At 40.6% G+C, this 17,219-nt stretch overlaps 1 protein-coding gene across 3 annotated transcripts in view; it reads right to left on the reverse strand.

The window, feature by feature from the left end:
- The window catches only part of ext2 (exostosin glycosyltransferase 2), a 153,919-nt gene that overhangs the window by 44,678 nt on the left and 92,022 nt on the right, over positions 1-17,219 (reverse strand). For all 3 annotated transcript variants that reach the window (XM_080189872.1, XM_080189870.1, XM_080189871.1), the window contains 2 exons: positions 14,785-14,916; positions 7,326-7,515 (listed from right to left, as the gene is read on the reverse strand). In XM_080189872.1, the coding sequence (XP_080045998.1) occupies positions 7,326-7,515; positions 14,785-14,916 (322 nt within the window). The remainder of the gene's footprint in view (positions 1-7,325; positions 7,516-14,784; positions 14,917-17,219) is intronic.

The following is a 17,219-nucleotide window of genomic DNA, read 5'->3' on the forward strand; positions in this document are numbered from 1 at the left end:
AACAATGTGTTATATTTCTCAATAATGACTTTTGCCAGCAACTGACATAATTAAAGTTTATTTATTAGTCACAAGTAGGCTTACATTAACGTTGCAATGAAGTTACTGTGGAAATCCCCCAGTCGCCACACTCCGGCATCTGTTTGGGGACACTGAGGGAGAATTTAGCATGGCCAATGAATTTAACCAGCACATTTTTTGGACCGTGGGAGGCAATCGGAGCACCCGGAGGAAACCCATGCAGACACAGGGAGAATGTGTAAACTTCACACAGACAGTGACCTAAGCCAGGAATTGAATCTGGGTTCCTGGCTCTGTGATGCAGCAATGCTAACCACTGTGCCATTCTACATAATTTTATTGTAACGCAATACAAAATTCGTTAACTCTTATTGGCAACTGACACTTTGCTACACAGAAAATTTCATTATCCCACAGTTTGAAATTAATTGGTTAAATGATATAGATCTTAGACAGAAATTATTTCAACCTCATCCCACGGGGAAATTAGTCTATTCCACTGCAAATACCTTAATGCATAAAAACTGACTAGCAATTCCTACCAGCAACAAGTTTTCAAGATGATTCATTACAAATAAATCAGCTGAGATATTTAGCTGAGATCCCATTTAACTTTACAGGTGAATGGAGAGAATCTCAAGGTGCTATCCAAGGAACATTCATAGAGCTGTCTGATGCCCTGGCCAATATTTATCCACAAACATCATAAGAACATAAGAACATAAGGACATAAGAAATAGGAGCAGGAGTAGGCCATCCAGCCCTTCGAGCCTGCCCCGCCATTCAATAAGATCATGGCTGATCTGTCGCTGCTCAGTTCCACTTTCCTGCCCTCTCCCCATAACCCTTAATCCCCTCTCCTATCAAAAACCCATCAACACGCGTCTTAAAAATATTTAGCGAGGCAGAGTTGAATAATATCACTAGTCTGGATATTAATTGCGCTGCTGTTTGTAGGATCGTGTTCTGTATGAACTGGTTGGCATGTTTCCCTGCATTATAACAATGATTACACTTTTTAAACAGAAGTGCTTCATTGGCTGTAAAGCACTTTGGGACATCCGAGGTCATGAAAAGCCAGACATAAATGCAAGTTCTTTTGTTGATGGATTTGCCTTCCATTTGCTAGTATTAAACATATTTATAGGGAAATGTCAACTGCTTACCTATGGTTTGGATTTGAGGGAGATTAAAGTGAGCAGCATTGGCGTGATGGCAATAAGGTGCCCTGGGCTGCTGCTCAGAAGCTGATTATGATGAGGACTTACACTCTGAACAGAATTATAGCCGTTACAGATATAATTTAAAAAATGGCATCACACACAGAATTAGTGGTCATGTCCTCTCTGCATATGTGGTACACACAGTCAATAGTGCCAAGCCCTGTAATAGCGTTTGGGAAGTGTATAATCCACATTTTTGTTTACAGCTTTAAAAAAAAATGAATGTGCTGGAATTATACAACAGGTTCATCAGTGTTTGAAAAGCAAAAACAGTTCAATGTTTGAGTGTGGGCACATCGCCTTTTCTCTTCATTCCCGAGCCATTATATAGTTAAATAATGATTTACTGTAGGCACAAGGTTAGGTTTACACCATAAATCTCTTTTACTACTTCTGTCAAAGTCTTGGTTTAATTTTGGAGTGCCCAGCTTGTTTTGGTTTATGGGAGAGGAGGCTGGGAATGCCAGAACTGCAATTGCGTGCACATTATTACAGACTAAATGTACAGGCAAGCAACTTAGGAACCAAAACAATTGCTACACTGTTTGCAATGAAGAAAATAGTTAAAAATTAGTGATATTTTACATTACTTTCCTGCACAGTAAAGCTTGTAAACGTTTCGTATTACAGAACTACTACTGCTTATCAACTAAAGTATCGCATATTATTGAGATGTGTACATTTCACTTTGCTTCATTACTCTAAATCGTCAATAACTTCCTGAGCTTAATTGGCTATAAATTACATTTTTCTTAGTAAAAAGCTTGCATTACTTGCAGTAATTGAGTGTTTAAGTTAGACCAAAAAGGTTAGAGCTTACTGGCAGACCTTAAAACCAGGTGGTGCTGATTTTCTTATCAGCTCACAAACTTGATTCTTCCGGAAAGGGATTATTATTTTAAAAGGCAAAGACTATGTTTTATGCTTCGTATTTTGAAGCAGAATTGAAATTTTTATTCCAGGAAAATGAATGCTCTTTTACCATCATTAACTTTTTAAAAACAAATCCCAGGAATACAAAGATAATCCCAGGAATACAAATCTACAAACCAGGCATGGACTGGTATTCTGCACAATAAAACTTTTCTCTTCTTCAAAGAATGCAGAACACCACACAATAGATGATTTCAACAGATCTGAAATAGTTAAAGTTTAAAGTTTTAAAGTTTATTCATTAGTGTCACAAGTCGGCTTATATTAATGCTGCAATGAAGTTACTGTGAAAATCCCCTGGTGGAAAAGAGATGGAGTACCACTACAGTGACTTAATTCCAAATCCTTCCATCATTCCATTCTGGCGTTAAACAAAGTGTTCCAACGAAGAGACCACTATTCATTCCTGCCCTAATCACCATTCCCTAATCACCAAGTCCATTGTTACGGCGAGGCTGAATTGCGCTATTTACAACTTCAGCACCCTGTGTGATCGTCTCCTGAACTTCAGACCCCATCTCCATCTCCATCCTCTCCATCAACAAGAGCACCTATCCCACCTCATTATCCCCCACCACAGCTCATTCTCTGCTAAAACTCACATCCAAGCTTTTTGTACCTCTAGGCTCAGACTAGTTCAAGACTCTCCTGGCTGGCCTCCCACATTCTGTAAACTTGCGCTGAAACAAAACTCTATTGCCTGAATCCTAATTCACCAAATCAGAAGGTCATGTTTGTTCATCACCTCTGTGCTCGCTGACCTGCACTGAGTCACTGTGGGGCTAAGCACCAATGTGAAAATGATCATAAATAAAGACAGAAAATGCTGGAAATACTTAGCAGGTTAGGCAGAATCTGCAAACAGAATCAGATTTGAAGTTTTAGGTTGATGACCTTTCATCAGAACGGACTGTTCAAACAAAGGGTCAGCAGCTTGAATTGTAAACTCTTTCTCTCCACAGATGCTACCTCATTTGCTGCATATTTCCAGCATTTTTTGTTTTCACATCCACACACACCAAATAGGCTGATGGAAAATTCTTCCTGCACAGGACTTCAATGCAAACTCCACCTGGAAAAATGAATAGGAATCATTGGACATGACAAACATGCACCTGATCTCAAACCCAACCCAACAGCTGCCTGCTTTCAACCTTCCAAGGGAAAAGAGTGGCCCACCCTCAACAGGTTCAGGACTGGCCTCAGCCCCTGCTTGGCCTGTCTCCACAGATGGGATATTAGTGTCAGCCTCCTACATGCCTGTAGGAGAGAACAAACTTTGTGCCACACCAGAGAAGAGAGTCCAATCCACAGACTCAGCAGAGGCCTACTAACACTCAACACAGCAGGACTGAAAGAAACTGTTTGGCTTAGGGACTTTGCATTTGCTAAATAAATAAATACTGCATTCCTCCAATTCCGATCTCTTGCACATCGCCACCACTGGTAACTGAGCCAATAGACCCTCAGCAATGTGGTTGACTCTTAAATGCCTAGCAAGCCACTCAGTTGTATTCAACTGCTACAAAGAAAACACAAAGGAATAAAACTGCATGGACCATCTGGCCTCTACCTAGGCACCGGAAATGACAATGGCAAACAGCCCTCCCGACTCTACAAAGTCCGCCTTACTAACATCTGGTGGCTTGTGCCGAAGAGTTGTCTCACAGACTAGTCAACAACAGTCTGAGGTAGTCATACTCTCAGAACTATCTCTTACATATAATGTCCAAAACACCACCATCGCCATTCCTGGGTATGTCGTGTCTCACCGGCAGAAGCAGAATATTATACAGTTGGGAAGGTGTTGCCCTGGAGCACACAACACTGACTCCAGGCCTGAGGATGTCTCATGCAACCAGGTTAAACACGGATAAGGAAACCTCCTGCTGATTATCACTTACCGCAATGCCCCTCCTCACTTGATGAATCAGGACTCCTCCATGTTGAACACCACTTGGAGGAACCACCGAGGGTGGCAAGGGTGCAGAATGTACTCTGGTGAGAGGTTTCAATATCCACCACCAAGAGTGGCTTGATAGTACCAGCACAGACTGAGCTGGCCAAGTCCTAAAAGACATCGCTGCTAAACTGGGACTGTGGCAGATGGTTAGGGAACCTACAAGAGACAAAAACATACCTAACCTGCTTGCCACAGAAGCAACTGTCTGCGACAATTTCAGTGGGAATGACCATCATACAGTCCTCATGGAGATGAAGTCTCATCTTCACATTCAGGATACCCTTCAGCCTGTTGCGTGGCATTACCACTGTGCTAAATAGATAGACATCAAATAGCTCGAGCAAGTCAAAACTGAGCATCCATGAGATGTGTCAACACTGGTTCAATGAAGAGTGCAAGAGGACGTGCCAGGGACAACACCAGGAATGCCTCAAAATGAAGTGTCAATCAGGTGAAGCTACAACACAGGATTATTTGCATGCCAAACACCATAAGGAGCAAGTGATAAGACAGAGGGGCAAATGATCTCACAAGACAGGGATCAGGTTTTGGTTTTGTCTGTCCTGCCATATCCAGCCGTGAATGGTGGTGGACAATTAAAAAACGTAGTGAAAAATATCCCCATCCTCAAAGATGGAGGAGCCCAACACATCAATGCAAAAGATAAGTTTGAAGCATCCGCAACAATCTTCAGCCAAAAGTGCCGAGTGGATGATTCATCTCAGTCAGAAGGTCAACAGCATCACACGTGCCAGTCTTCAGCCAATTTGATTTCTTCCACATGGTATCAAGAAAAAGCAGATAGCACTGGATACTGCTAAGGCTATGGGCCCTAATAATATTCTGGCAATAATCCTTGTGCTCCAGAACTTATCGCTCCCCTGGCCAAGCTATTCCAGTACAGCTATAACACCGGTATCCACCCATTAATGTGGAAAATTACCCAGCTACGTCCTGTGCACAACAAGCAGGACAAATCCAACCTGGCTAAGTATTGCCCTATTAGTCTACTCTCAATCATCAGTAAAGTGATGGAAGGGGTCATCCACAGTACTATCAAGCAGCACCTGCTCAGCAATAATCTGCTCACTGGCACCCAGTTTGAGTTCTGCCAGGGTCACTCAGCTCCTGGCTTCATTACAGCTTTGGTTCAAACATGAACAAAAGAGCTGAATTTCAAACATGGACGAAAGCACTGAACTTTAAGAGATGAGGTGAGAGTAACAGACAATGACATCAAGGCAGCATTTGATCAAGTATGGTATCAAGGAATCTCAGCAAAACTGGAGTCAATGGGAATCAGGGAGAAAACTCTCCACCGGTTGGAGTCATACCTGGCACAAAGGAAGATGGTTGAAGTGATTGGAGGTCAGTCATCCCAGCTCCAGGACATGAGTGCAGGAGTTCCTAGAGGATGTGTCCTAGGGCCAACTCAGTCTGGAGGCAATACACATCCCTTTAACCTATGCTTAATGCTATCTCCACTCACATTGTCTGCACCTTTAAGACTTGAATAGCAGATTAGCTGTAAAGACTGGCATTCTAATCAGTATTCTGTAAACTGTGTGTGCCTTTATATGCCCTGTTTGTGGTCAGAACTCCCCACTCACCTGACTAAGGAACAGCATTCCGAAAGCTAGTGGCATTTACTACCAAATAAATGTGTTGGACTTTAACCTGGTGTTGTGAGACTTCTTACTGTGTTCCTCTAGAGCTCCCATTTCTAATCCCTCCAGAAACATTCTCTCTTGTGTGCTAACAAATCACCCTAAACAACTCCTAAGTCAATAACTCCCCTCAAAATTTCAATATTGCTTCCCCATCTGAGGCAGAGGGAAGGATTTTAGATTTGCAAGATTTCCGATATATTTAATTCATTTTCTCGCACTCATTTTTCTTTGGATCTCAAAATTGTGAAGCTGTACTTTTCAGTTTTTCTTTCATGTGATCTTTGCAACTTCTCAAACCAAGCTTAGTCTCCTCTATCAGTCACTTCTGATACACTTCATTCTGCTTATTTTTTTCAACCTTAATTAAGTCAATGGCCCTGAACCCTAGTTTCCTAACTAATAAAGCCAGACATTCATTTATTGCCTGTAGCTTCTCACGTGCCAAATTTCTGATCCCAATCCAAGCTTTGGGAAAATGGATGCAAATGCTTTTGAACCAGCGTGAAAATCTATTGTAACTTTGATGTAAAAAATTGTCCCAATGCGTTTTCTCGGGGAATAATCAGGTAAAAATGTATACCAAGAAAAAGGAGATATTGTGTAGGGTAACCAAACACAGGCAATGAGCTGGGGTTTTATGGAGGTGTCTCAAAGAAAGTCAAAAAAGTGGAGAAGTTCGTAGCTGAAATTCCAGTTGCCTGGATAACACAAGTATCATAGAAGGGCAGCATGGTGGCACAGTGGTTAGCACTGCTGCCTCACAGTGCCAGGGGCTCGGGTTCGATTCCTGGCTTGGGTCACTATCTGTGTGGAGTTTGCATGTTCTTCCCCTGTCTGCAGGGGTGCTCAGGTTTCCATCCACGTCCGAAAGACGTGCTGGTTAGGTGCATTGGCCACGTTAAATTCTCCCTCAGTGTACCTGAATAGGCGCTGGAGTGTGATGACCAGAGGATTTTCACAGTAACTTCATTGCAGTGTTAATGTAAGCCTAGTTGTGACACTAATAAATAAACTTTTTATATTTTAAAAAACTTTAAACCCTTTTTTTAAAGAATCCCTACAGTGCAAAAGGAGGGCATTTGGTCCATTGAGTCTGCACCGACAACAATTCCAACCAGACCCCATCCCTGTAACTATGTATTTACCCTGCTAAGCCCCCTGACACCAAGGGGCAATTTACTATGGCCAATCAACTTACACTGCACATCTTTGAAATGTGGGAGGAAACCAAAGCAGACACAGGGAGAACACACAAACTCCATACAGACAGTCATCCGAGGCCAGAATTCAACACGGGTCCCAGGTGCTGTGAGCCAGCAGTGCTAACCACTCTGCCACCACATACATTGAGAAGGTTTGAAAATCCATAATTTTAGACATTAAAAATACAAACTATGCACACTGGTTGAACTTGCCCATTCAATTTCCGTCACATGACTATTTAGTTTTATATTTCCCCATATCTCCTATCTCCCCTGTAGTTACCAATGCAATGATGCTGAATTCACATCTTACCTTCAGGTGGACTCTTATTTTGGTTGTTCCACACAACGAGCAACTTGGAAAGGCTGGGCACCTTAGAAATTTCCGTGATCACTCTGAATAGACTCTCGACACGATCGTACGTGAGGACAACAGCAGTGAAACCTTGCGACCGAGGTGGAATAAGTGGGAGGAAGAGAGGATTGTTCACACTCACCACTTTCTAAATTAAAAAGTATACAGGGATAAAAAAAGTTATCAGTAATAGAGCAGGTTAAATAACATAAGTGAAATTTTGATTAACATGCACTTGGAAGGTCCCGAAGTTACTTTTCAAAATCCCTCAAAGCCTCCATCTATCATACCTAGCATGCCACATGTATCTAATGTGAGCAAACATTTGATTCAATGCTTAATGTAGGGGAAATAGCAACATTTCAACATTAAAACATTAGTCTGCGCTTGAATAGTTAATCAGGTCTCATTTGATTTGTCTGGTTCCAAATTCTGAGAGATCAAATAATTCCCAGCAAGTGCAAGGATATCATCTGAAAAAGTTAAACACATACCAAAAGCTCAAAAGCTCCAAGAAAAATCTCTTTCTGAGATCACTATCTTAAACACCAGAAAAATAAAACATCAGCTATGGAATTCACAAGCCACTTTAACAAGTTTTCCAAATTTTATTGATACTCTCAGAATCCAACTTCATGCCTGGGTTATTTTCAATAAAACAGAGTCTTAAAATATGGTTTGCCTAGAGTGCTCAATCTAATCAAATATCACTTCATTCAGTTTGATCAATCAATGAATACTTTGCTCCAATGCAAAATAAAGATAAATGTATATACTGGTATTGTTTGTTGGTGTTAGACCACAAACAGTCTTTTGTATTTCTCCATTTTAATAACCTGAGTAGTGGAGTACTCATTTGGCCCGATCAATCAAATCCAAATTAGCATATATGCTGACAAAACATTCAATAGTTTGAAATTTCCAAGCACAATGTAAAAACAGTTTGTCTATATTTTTGCAATTTCCACTTTTTGTCAGATGCCCAATCTTTGTAAATAATTTTAGTTTGTGTTCACATGTTCTTATTTGGGAACTACCAGAATGAGAATTATGGTTTGTCCAATGACCCAGCAGGGCAAAATAACTCAAACAAAGAAACAGAAAGGTCAGTGCCAAATTTGTCTTGAAGCTGCTAATCTCAGGATAGTGTAAATCATTACAGATCTAATAGGGATAATGCAACGGACAAATCAGTAATTGCACTAGAAATCACCAGATCATTCTAATCATGTATAACTCACCCTCCCTCCATTAGAAAAATGTATCACTGGCAAGATAAAAATTTGTTTTTCTGATTTGGATTTTCATAAAAGTGCTCCTTCCAGACATTTAAACCTCAAAGATTCTTGGTAAGTGCCAGAATCCAAAGCCAGCAATTTTGGCATCAATTCACAAGATCCAGAACACTCCTCATGTGACATGAAGGAGGCATAAGAACAGACAGACTCTGATTGCTGACATAGTCTTTTTTTATAAAAAAAAGTAAATTAAATGTTATCGTATGTTTACTTTTGAAGAGCAATTTTGGCAGAGGAACATTGAACAAGAAATTATAGGAAAAAAGGATACATTTCCAGCTTTGACAAACAAAGGAATTGGCAGATATTTTGTCTTATTTATGAATATTTAAAAAATATCTCCCCATCAAAAAAACATGGCAGGACTATATCATTATGTACAAACTGTAGGTGATTGCTTTCCCAAAACTTAAGATATAAGGTGTGTGATATAAAGCCTAGTGCTGAAAGTGATACAGGCGAGTCAGCAGCTAAAAATGAAAGGGTCCACCTTAAATGTGAAGCCTTTTTCTTTCAGTCAGTTTTGTGTGTTTGCAGATTTTTCTGCGTTACAACCAAATGTTAATTCTGAAAGGAAATAATTTTTTGTCCTTGAAAAGTTTAACTGCAGGAGTTGGGTGTGCAGTGCAGAGTAGCTAGGAATCAAATTCTAACTTGTTATTGGAAGACATTTGGGGGTATGGTCTGTGACATGACATTGGCCTTTTTTTATTGGGACTAGCAGTCTCACTGCATTTTGCCACAATTTTCTGTTTTAATTTCAGACATCTGCATCTGCAGTTTTTTCTTCTCCATCAAATTTTCCCTTTTTTTGTGTGGGCCCCTCCCTTGCCTTTTCATTTTAAACAACCACAAGTTGTTTCATTTCAAATTAAAAGTTTTAAAGTTTACTTATCAGTGTCATGAGTCAGCAATGAAGTCACTGTGAAAATCCCCGAGTCACCATACTCTAGCACCTGGACATGTACACTGAGGGAGAAATTATCATAGCCAGTGCACCTTAGCCAGCATGCCTTTTGGACTGTGGGAGGAAACCAGAGCACCCGGAGGAAACCCACGCAGACACACAGAGAACATGCAAATTCCACACAGACAGTGAACCAAGCCGGGAATCAAATCTGGGTTCCTGGCGCTGTGAAGCAGCAATGCTAACCACAGTGCCACCCCTCTATTATCTCACTGCTGATCTTTATTATCTAGTTGTGTCCTATTAAGCAATTAATTAAACTACTAATTTTATGTGACTGAAGTTTTTTTCTCTTTTCTCCGAGTGTAGCTTCAGCTTACAGTTTTGATAAAGCATATCAAAAGCTCTGACGAAACGTCATCCGGACTTGAAACATTGGCTTTATTCTCTCTCCACAGATGCTGTCAGACCTGACCTGCTGAGATTTTCCAGCATTTTCTGTTTTTGCTTTAAAAGTTTACAAGTTTTACCTCTTTATAGGTGCTTACCAAATGGTATATTTTTAGCATTTTTGATTTTTATCAATAAAATTATGCTGCACTTCTGCAGGTATCTAATGCAATGAGGATATATGAACTTTAAAATTCATATCTGAATTGTGGCATATTACCTACCCATTAATGCAAAAGCAGAACTGTTGCTATTACTGTTTTTCCAATTTAACTTTGAACAATTAAATGCCAAATAATTTCTGTAGTCCAGCACTTTTGGGAATTTCTAGCCAAAATTACTCTGAATCTGACTGACTAAATACGATGAATTATATAAAAGCAGTACCAACCATTTAAAATCTACAATCATTTAAATAATCTCATTTATCTCACTACAACTTCGTGGGAGAAGTTACCATTGATGGGAAACTGAACTGGACTCACCATATAAATACTGTGACTACAAGCAGCTTAGAGGCTGGGAATCCTGCGGTGAGTGACTCAGCTCCCAACTCCCCTAAGCCCGTCCACATCTACAAGGCCCAAGTAAGGAATGTGATGGAATATTCTCCATGTATTTGGATGAGTGCAGCACCAGCAATACTCAACTCGTCAAGACTCAGAACAAAGCATCCCACTTGACTGGCACCCAATCCACAAACCTTTCACTCCTTCCACCACTGATGCACAGTGGCAGCAATGTTTACTGTCTGCAAGGTGCACTGCAGGAAATCATCAAGGCTCCTTAGACAGCAACTTCCAAATCTGCAACTGCCATCATTCATAAGAACAAGGGCAACAGATGCATGGGAATTTTCCCTGCAAGCTGCTCACCATCCTGTCTTGGAAATATACTGCCATTCCTTCACTGTCACTGGATCAATGGTTCATTAATATGCCAATTAAGATCAGGGTACTTAAATCAGGACCTGAATTTGGAACTTCTTTGGGACTTGACAACACCACCACCTGCAAGTCCTCTTCTAAGCCACACCCACCTCCTGATTTGCAAACGTACTACTAGTTGTTCATTTAACCCTGAAACTCCCTCCCTAACTGCACTGTGGTTGTGCCTACATCACACGGTCTGCAGCAGTTCAGGAAGGTTGTTCACCACCATTTCAAGGGAAATTAAGGATGGGCAATAAATGCTGGCCTAGCTAGTGATGCCCACATCACAATGAATGAATAAAATACAAACCCTGTGGCTCAGTATCTCAGCAGGCAATAAATGTGCACACTGAGCTACTGGGGAATCATCTTGATTCTGCTGAAGGATATCTAATGCAGTCTGAAAAAAAACATTACAAATTTAAAGTATATTTCTAATAATAATTACCTGGAGTTACACTACTGTGTAATTCTAATGAGAATTTTAATGATCTTTATTAATTAAATCATGAACACAGACTTAATCATTCTACAGATCTACTTTGGGTAGAATTCTGATGCTCCATCTGGCCTGGCCCAGCCTAGTAACATGAAACCTCTCCTGCCCGACCTCAACTGATACTGTGCATTAGATGCAAGTGGTTTTAAAGTCTGGAGTTTTTCAAATGAGTGGCTTAACTCTTGTGCATCAGATTAAGTGTGGCTAACATGCCATGTCCATGTTACACTGAGCAGCCGTTTATGTTTTTGCAGAAAATTATTGAATAAATTTTATGACTAGAACCTGAAGTATTACTTAAAAATTCCAACATCCCAAAATGAAAAATATAATGGATTTCACTCTTTTACAACTAGAAAAGGCTTAAACACAAAAATGCCAGTGTTGAAAACAGTGCGTGCCGTGTCCATTCACTGGATCCTCTAAGCTGTTCAAAAGGATGATTGTTCAACTTACAGATATGAAAAACCGTAAAACAATATTGCTTCACGAAATTCAAACATTTCAACATCAAAGAAAAGAGCATATTGTTCAAAACAGAGATTGGTGTTTTTACTCATGATGCGTGAACAATATTTTAAGTCTCCGGAAGCTGGCATTTCTCAATTTCATGCTGTCCATAAATCCAAAGTAAATAACTATGATGTTATAGTGCTGACTTGCGCTATATGAGATACTTTTTCCTTTGCCTAAAACGTTACAGACATGCACGACAAGCAACACAGTCAGAAAGAACCGGCTTTATTGAACCGATCAGATTACAACTTAAGAGGCATGCTGCGTTGGACAGACAGTGGAACAATAAAGGCTGCTTGTTAACACAGCAGCATCTATACAACCCATCATTCTGTTAAAACCGAACGCAGCTTTTTAAGATGCACAAATGTTTGTCAGAAGGGGAGTGGACACATTTACAATCATGGATTCCTGCATCTTTGGCCTGTGCAAGACTATGGAGACAGGCACATCACTCTGTCTATGATATCTTTTAAATTACATCCAACCACAATGTGGTTTCAATTACAGCTTTTGGATAAAAACACTTGATTTATTCAATGCTTCAGTCCAATTACCCTAGATGTGTTTCCAGTGAATACTTTGAGAAAGTATTCCAAGTTGCTTCTCATCCTGTAGTGGTCAAAAGGCCAAAAACAGCCTCTGGAAGTGTTAACTCTTTAGGTTCTTCTCTCAGCTATGCTCTCCAAGTGTTTCTGTGTACTAAACTGTTTTCTTCGACAGTGATATACACTTAAACTTGACTGGTCACTGTTGATTAGGAAACTTAGCTCAGGGAAGAATACAGACTGCATTCAGTGAAGTATTAAGAAAGAATGGACCACTAGGTGGGGTAATACTGATAAGCACTGCTTTCCATCTTGGACAGAAGTGGATGAGAAACCAATGTCAATAATTACTTTTCTCAAAGGCAAGTCGCAGGCCAGCACTGGCTCTGGCACTGGAAATATCCACAGTTTATACTGAGAAGATAAAGTAACACAAGCATACAACAAGGGTGAGAAGACTACAATAAAACTGGAGTATTATAGCATTTCCACCACGGCATGAAGGTCACTATGGGAATCAGGGGCACCAGGCCCAAAGGGAAAAGAGTTGTGTCTTGAATCTGAAAGCTCGCTGTAAATTGCATTTCTGATTCAAAGACAATCTATTACTGTAATAACTTCAATCAGGCCACTGAGGTTTGCCTATTGGAATATGAACTCCCTGATTAATTTTGAGGCACGGGGTTGGGGGGTATGTGTGTGCGGGGGGGGTGCAGTTTAGCTCAGAGTTGAGGAGGAACTTCTTCACTCAAAGGGTGGTGAATTTCTGGAATTCTCTGCCCATTGAAGTGGTGGAGGTTACCTCACTGAATATATTTAAGTCAAGGGTAGATAGGTTTCTGATAGACAAGGGAATTACAGGTTATGGGGAGAAAGTAGGAACGTGGAACTGATCGACTTCAGATCAGCCATGATCTTGTTGAATGGTGGGGCAGGCTCAAAGGGTTAGATGGCCTACTCCTGCTCCTATTTCTTTGGTTCTTATTAAGGAGCCAATTGATTGGCCAATCAGGGAGTCTTTTCCTTGTATTTAACTGGGAATGTCAGTTCCTCTGGCACTCCCGAAGGTAGACTGCTGACTGATAGCACTCTGTAAATAAAGGGATTTTCGTGAAGGGACTTCTGCCTCTAAAGACTTATTATAACTACAAGGAAAATGCTCAACAATCTGCACTCTCCAATTGTGAACTAAACTCTTAATCGACAAGTCAGTTTGTTAAATAAAAAGTCTTGCGTCCACTGCAACTTCCCGCAGTTTAAGTGAAAAGTACATTTTGAGAAGTGCAATGATGACACTGATCTATGATTCAAATTCAATTAAAACTTTAGCTTCTTCTAGGCAAAGTAATTAAGCAGTAGGGTCAAATTTGATGAAAGTAATTTCCATAAGATCCTTATAATTCAAATTAGTTATGTAACTTTTCATTTTACACATATTAAGTAAAAATAATTCCATTATACTGACTTGTCAAACTGTTGATTAGTTAAAAAACCTTAGCTTTCACAAGACTTTAGACTTCTGACATATTACCACATTATCAATAGTTAATTTTGAATCAGTATTTGCAACCCTAACTATTAAAATAAATAAAGCTGACATTCAAAACAAAACTTATTGAGCCTTGATCATTCTGTTGCCGTGGGAATGTAGAACTGAATCACTGTGGTTATGATACAACACTGCATTTCAACTGTTATTATTTTTGGCTGGTAAAACATTTTCTACCTACTGTGCAAGAGAGACAAGGCTGCAGTAAAACAGGGAGAGTAAGGGGAGGAAATAAAGCCAGGTGAAAGTTTTGGTTAGTTTACTGATGAGGTGGCACATTTTCTCTCAAAACAGAACTTCAAAGATTCTTCAAACAGCGTCCAAGACATTGTGGCTATTGCTTCAATTTTTCAGAAACAAAAGCAATAAGTTGAGAATGACTGACTGAATCAGTAAAATCTGTAATTAGACAATAAGATAACAGGTACGGTGCATCTTCTCTGCATGACTGAATGAGCCATTGTTAACTGCTGATTACCATTTCATTAAGCCAAGTAGTGGCGATCACAGTTGAGCTTTAGAAAGGGAGCCTGATTTTAATTAAATCTACAGAGCCCAAGCTTGAGAAATAATGGCAAACAGGTAAACATAAGCTGGAAAAACAAAGGTCCAAACATTTTATGCAAGATGAGGTCCCAGCAGAATAAATGCACAAAGTGGAGGACAAATTAACAGCCCATGCAGCTAGCCTTCCAAAGCCTGAGGGCCACACACTTACCACAGCAGTTGGATCATTCCAATCCTCATATGACTTGGCAGCGTACGGATAGATTCTGTCATTGATAATCTGCAGGGTAGCAAGTGCAATGGCTTTCATTGACTTAAAATAAGCTTCCCAGAACCACCTTGCCTGTAACGAAAACAAAACAGGACTTAAATACTTTTCCAACTTTGTGAACTTGTTCCAATTTTAAAACAATTATTTATTGTATTTATTTGGTGCTGACTTCATCCCAGTAAGTCTTTTGTAAATAGACACAAAGAAACAACATGCAATGTAGAAAGATACCAATCCACAATAATCCTAGAGTACACTTTTTGGTACCAACTTGACAATACAAAGGACTTTTAAAAATAATACAGGTCTGCATTACACCAACCCTTATGCAAGGGTGTGGCAAAATAATACTGCTTAAGCCAACGGCAGAATTCTCCCACCCATGGTGAGTTTAGTGGCAGTGAATCAAGAGGGAGCCAGAAAGTCAGAAACCCACTGGTGTAAAATCACCTTGCAATTCTGCCAATGGCGGGTTGGTCTTCCCACTGGCTGGTCTCATACTTGCTCATTAAAATAGCTGCCCGCTGGCATCCTATCAGACCTTCCAATGTTATGTCATGCCAGCATGAAATTACATCAGTCCAAAAGCTGTTTGCTAAAGAGCGGCTTGCACAAGGTGGCCCTCAGTCTACAAGAGATCAAGAGGTGAGTGCAACAAAGCCTTTTTGCTATAGTGTAGCGCTGCTCCTGATGCACTCTACACGACTCAGCCTAGGCAGACCGGTTCCTGCCTCCATGCTGAGCTGGTCTTCATGGGCAGCACTGTGCTGCTGGATTCATGGACCCTCCTGTGTCACCAAGTCAGATCCATACAGAGCCTGGGATTGGGGAGTACAGGGGGTCTCCTTCCCCCTGGTGCCATACCCAAGTGTCTATCTGGACAGCATCACATTGCAGGACTCAGACACCACAACAAAGGTCTGAAGTTCAATGGAATGCAATGTGAAACCAAAGCATGTGTGTGTGTGTGTGTGTGTGTGTGTGTGTGTGTGTGTGTGTGTGTGTGTGTCCTGACAAAGATAAAAGGGGCAATGTGGAAGGACTGTGCTGGGGGAGGGGAGAGTGTAACTGCTCATAATAGCAGATAGGGCAGCAAGGAGATGGATGAAGAAGACAGATAGTAAAACGCAGAGATAAGACCGAAAGGAAGGAAGCTGGACCCTACTGCATTGGTTACTGGAAGTGGATGTATGATGACTCCAGATGCAGAGGACAAGGTCCAAGTGCGGCATGGGTGTTTCACAGATGAAAGATTCACTGGGAGAGGGTTGTTAAAAGAAGGAACCAGGCTTCTTCTGGTGGCTGTTGGCCTTTTTTCCTCAGGATTGCTGACACCCTGCATGGTCTGGTGAATACAAGTGGGCTGGAGGGAGCGATATGTGTGTATTTGGAGGGAAATTTGCCTGTGTGTGATTAATGGAGTTCCAAGCACAGAATTTCCCTCAGCACTGACCTTCCCACAGTCTGGCAGGAGACCCCTGTACTCCACAACCTCAGGCACAGAACCAAACCGTAAATAATCAGATAAGAAAAGCCATTCTGTTCATCTAAGTTCACCCACTCAAGAAGACGCTTTATCCCCTGTCCCCATCCAAACCAACTGTGGTATGAAATATAATAATTTCTTTACAATTTTGATCGTTTTTTTACAATTAATTCACGGGATGTGGCCAGCATTTATTGTCCATCCCAAATAGCTCTTGAGACTTGTTAGTCATATTCAATCACTATCTCTGGTTCACAACCATTCTGTCAATGGGATCAGTTTCTCTCTATCTAGATCCCCCTTGATTCAGAACACTTCTCAAATCTTCTCTCAACCTTTCCTTTTTGGAAAACAATCCCAGCTTCCCAAATCTTTCCATTACACTGAACATTTTCCATCCATGGAACTATTCCCTTACATCTTTTCTATAATCATTCTAATGCCTTCACATAATATAAAAGCAAAATACAGTGGATGCTGGAATCTGAAACAAGAACAGAAAATGCTGGAAAATCTCAGCAGGTTAGACAGCATCTGTGGGGAGAGAATAGAGCCAACATTTTGAGTCGAAATGATCTTTCGTCAGAGCAGAATGAATGGGTTACCTAAAAATGTTGCAAATGCCTTTACATCCTTCCTAAAATGTAGTGTCCAGAAGTGGACAAAATACTTCAGTTGAGGCTGAATCAGAATTTTAAAGGTTTGTCATAACTTCCTTGCTTTGTACGTCCCTCCTTTTCTCGTTCTTCCCTACAAGATTTTCATTTCACACTCCTCTTTATTAAATCCAGCTGCATCGTGCCATCCATTCCACTGGCCTAGGTCCTCTTGAAGCCTAGATCTATCCCCTGCATAGTTTACAATGTTCCAGGTTTTATGCTCTTCACAC

Source organism: Carcharhinus amblyrhynchos, chromosome 6, assembly GCF_965287045.1.
Source record: "Carcharhinus amblyrhynchos chromosome 6, sCarAmb.v2.hapA, whole genome shotgun sequence".
Classification (NCBI taxonomy): Eukaryota; Metazoa; Chordata; class Chondrichthyes; order Carcharhiniformes; family Carcharhinidae; genus Carcharhinus; species Carcharhinus amblyrhynchos.